This window comes from Plasmopara halstedii (genome assembly GCF_900000015.1).
Source record: "Plasmopara halstedii genome assembly, contig: Scaffold_2680, whole genome shotgun sequence".
In the NCBI taxonomy this organism is placed as follows: domain Eukaryota; phylum Oomycota; class Peronosporomycetes; order Peronosporales; family Peronosporaceae; genus Plasmopara; species Plasmopara halstedii.
The window spans coordinates 214884-216661 of NW_020189586.1; the positions used below are offsets into that span (position 1 = coordinate 214884).

The window sequence follows — 1778 nt, forward strand, 5'->3', positions numbered from 1 at the left end:
ACGCTACTCGAAGATGCTCGAGAATGTGACGATCAGTGTTTGGTTGCCGATGGCAAGATGCTTCAGCTGACGCTGGTCGGTAGCGTGCTACTGCGGTAATGGCGCTCGGCAAGCCGAGCATCGTTCGCCTAACGGACGTCTCTTACGCACCAAAGCTAGCCCGCAATATCTTGTCGTACGGCAAGCTCGAGCTCAAGGGATACAAGCTCGCTTACGCAAACGATCGGCGAACGATAAGATCGCTCAACACCGGCGACGTCGTCTTTGATGTTGCAATGCAGAACAATGTGCTTGTTGTAGAAGTGCAAGCCGAACGAGACAACATTTGCAAGGCTGGTTCCATCGTGGCATCGATTACTAAGGTGAAGGAGCGCTGAGAAAACGTGCAGCGTGGAGCACTCATGCATTTCCAACAGCGTTTCGGGCGCCTATCGTACGACACAATCGAGAGAATGGCGCTCGAGCCCGACTCTGGAATTCAGCTCACGGACTGTCGACGCATGGTGTGCGTCACGTGCGCCGAGAGTAAGCAAACCAAGAACGCGCAGTCAAAGAAAGATACGGATGTGCACTCCCCGATCGATCACATCGGCAATATGATTTGCTCAGGCCTTAAGGGACCGATGACGCCAAGAGACCGCCTTGGGAATCGGTACCTCGTTAATTTTGTCAATTACAAGAGCAATTACTGCCGCGTATTTCTGGCACGCACCAAGGATCAAGCAGCGAAAAGGTTCAAAGAATTCGTAGTGTTTTGAGAAGCGCATCGAATGTCGCATTCATGTGCTACGCACAGATGGGGGTGGGGAATACTGGAACGTTGATTTGTTCTGCAAGTCAGCCGGCGTGTCACGGCAGGTGAGCGAAGCAAGAAATCAAGCATCAAATGGCAAGGCAGAGCGCATGCACCGAACGGAACTAAAATGACCTGCTCAATGACTTTTGCAAGCAAGCTCCCGCTGAATTTCTGGGTAGATGCGGTGGATTACTCAGCGTACATACTGAATCGCAGTCCCACAAGCTCGAACGTCAACCGAGCATCACCAATCAAGGTGCTAACAAGTCAAGCACCCGATCTTCGTGATATCGTTACTTTTGGTTCGTTGTGCACAGTGTACCGTGACCCGAAGAAGAACTCCTTTGCACATCGGGCTCAGATTGTTATCATTGTGGGTCGCAGCAACGAGACCAAAGGATATCGTGTGTTCATACGCACGGCCAACGGAATGATCGTGACCCAACACGTCAAGAATATTAAGACACCCTCTGACAAGCACAGCGAGCAGCTACTCTACGACGCAGGACCTGAGGAGGAAACATTTTTGATTGTCCCCGTCGTAGCTAAAACAAAGGGTAAGGCTAATCAGAAATCGTGGGTAAGTGCATCCCATGCCACACGAGGGGCTGCCAAGCGAGCGGCACAAGACAGTAAACACGTGACAAATGATGTACCAGCTGTGATGCAAGTTAACGAAGATGATCCCAAGACACACGCGGGGGCAATGCGCAGCACGAAAGCTGAAGGATGGAGAAAGGAAATGCTCGAGAAGATCCTCGCTCTCCAAAACAATGGTGTCTAAAATGTGATCAAGCGACCGGCTGGGGCCAACATGCTGCACGGTAAGTGGGTATTCAAGACCAAAGCAGATGCGAATAGCGCGGTGGAGCGTCTCAAGGCGCGGCTAGTTGCGTGTGGGAACGAGCAAGTTTTCGGCATCAATTATGCGCTCACCTTCGCTGCGGTCATGGATATGTCGACAGTAAAGGTAATCCTAGGC

General features: G+C 51.5%; 1 protein-coding gene across 1 annotated transcript; it reads left to right on the forward strand.

The window, feature by feature from the left end:
* Positions 1 to 935: 935 nt before the first annotated feature.
* PHALS_04767 (FOG: Transposon-encoded proteins with TYA, reverse transcriptase, integrase domains in various combinations) lies at positions 936 to 1580 on the forward strand (the record flags this gene model as incomplete). The annotated part of the gene is made up of 1 exon (XM_024718604.1): positions 936 to 1580. One exon carries the CDS (start codon positions 936 to 938, stop codon positions 1578 to 1580), a length of 645 nt encoding a protein of 214 aa, XP_024583986.1.
* Positions 1581 to 1778: the final 198 nt, after the last annotated feature.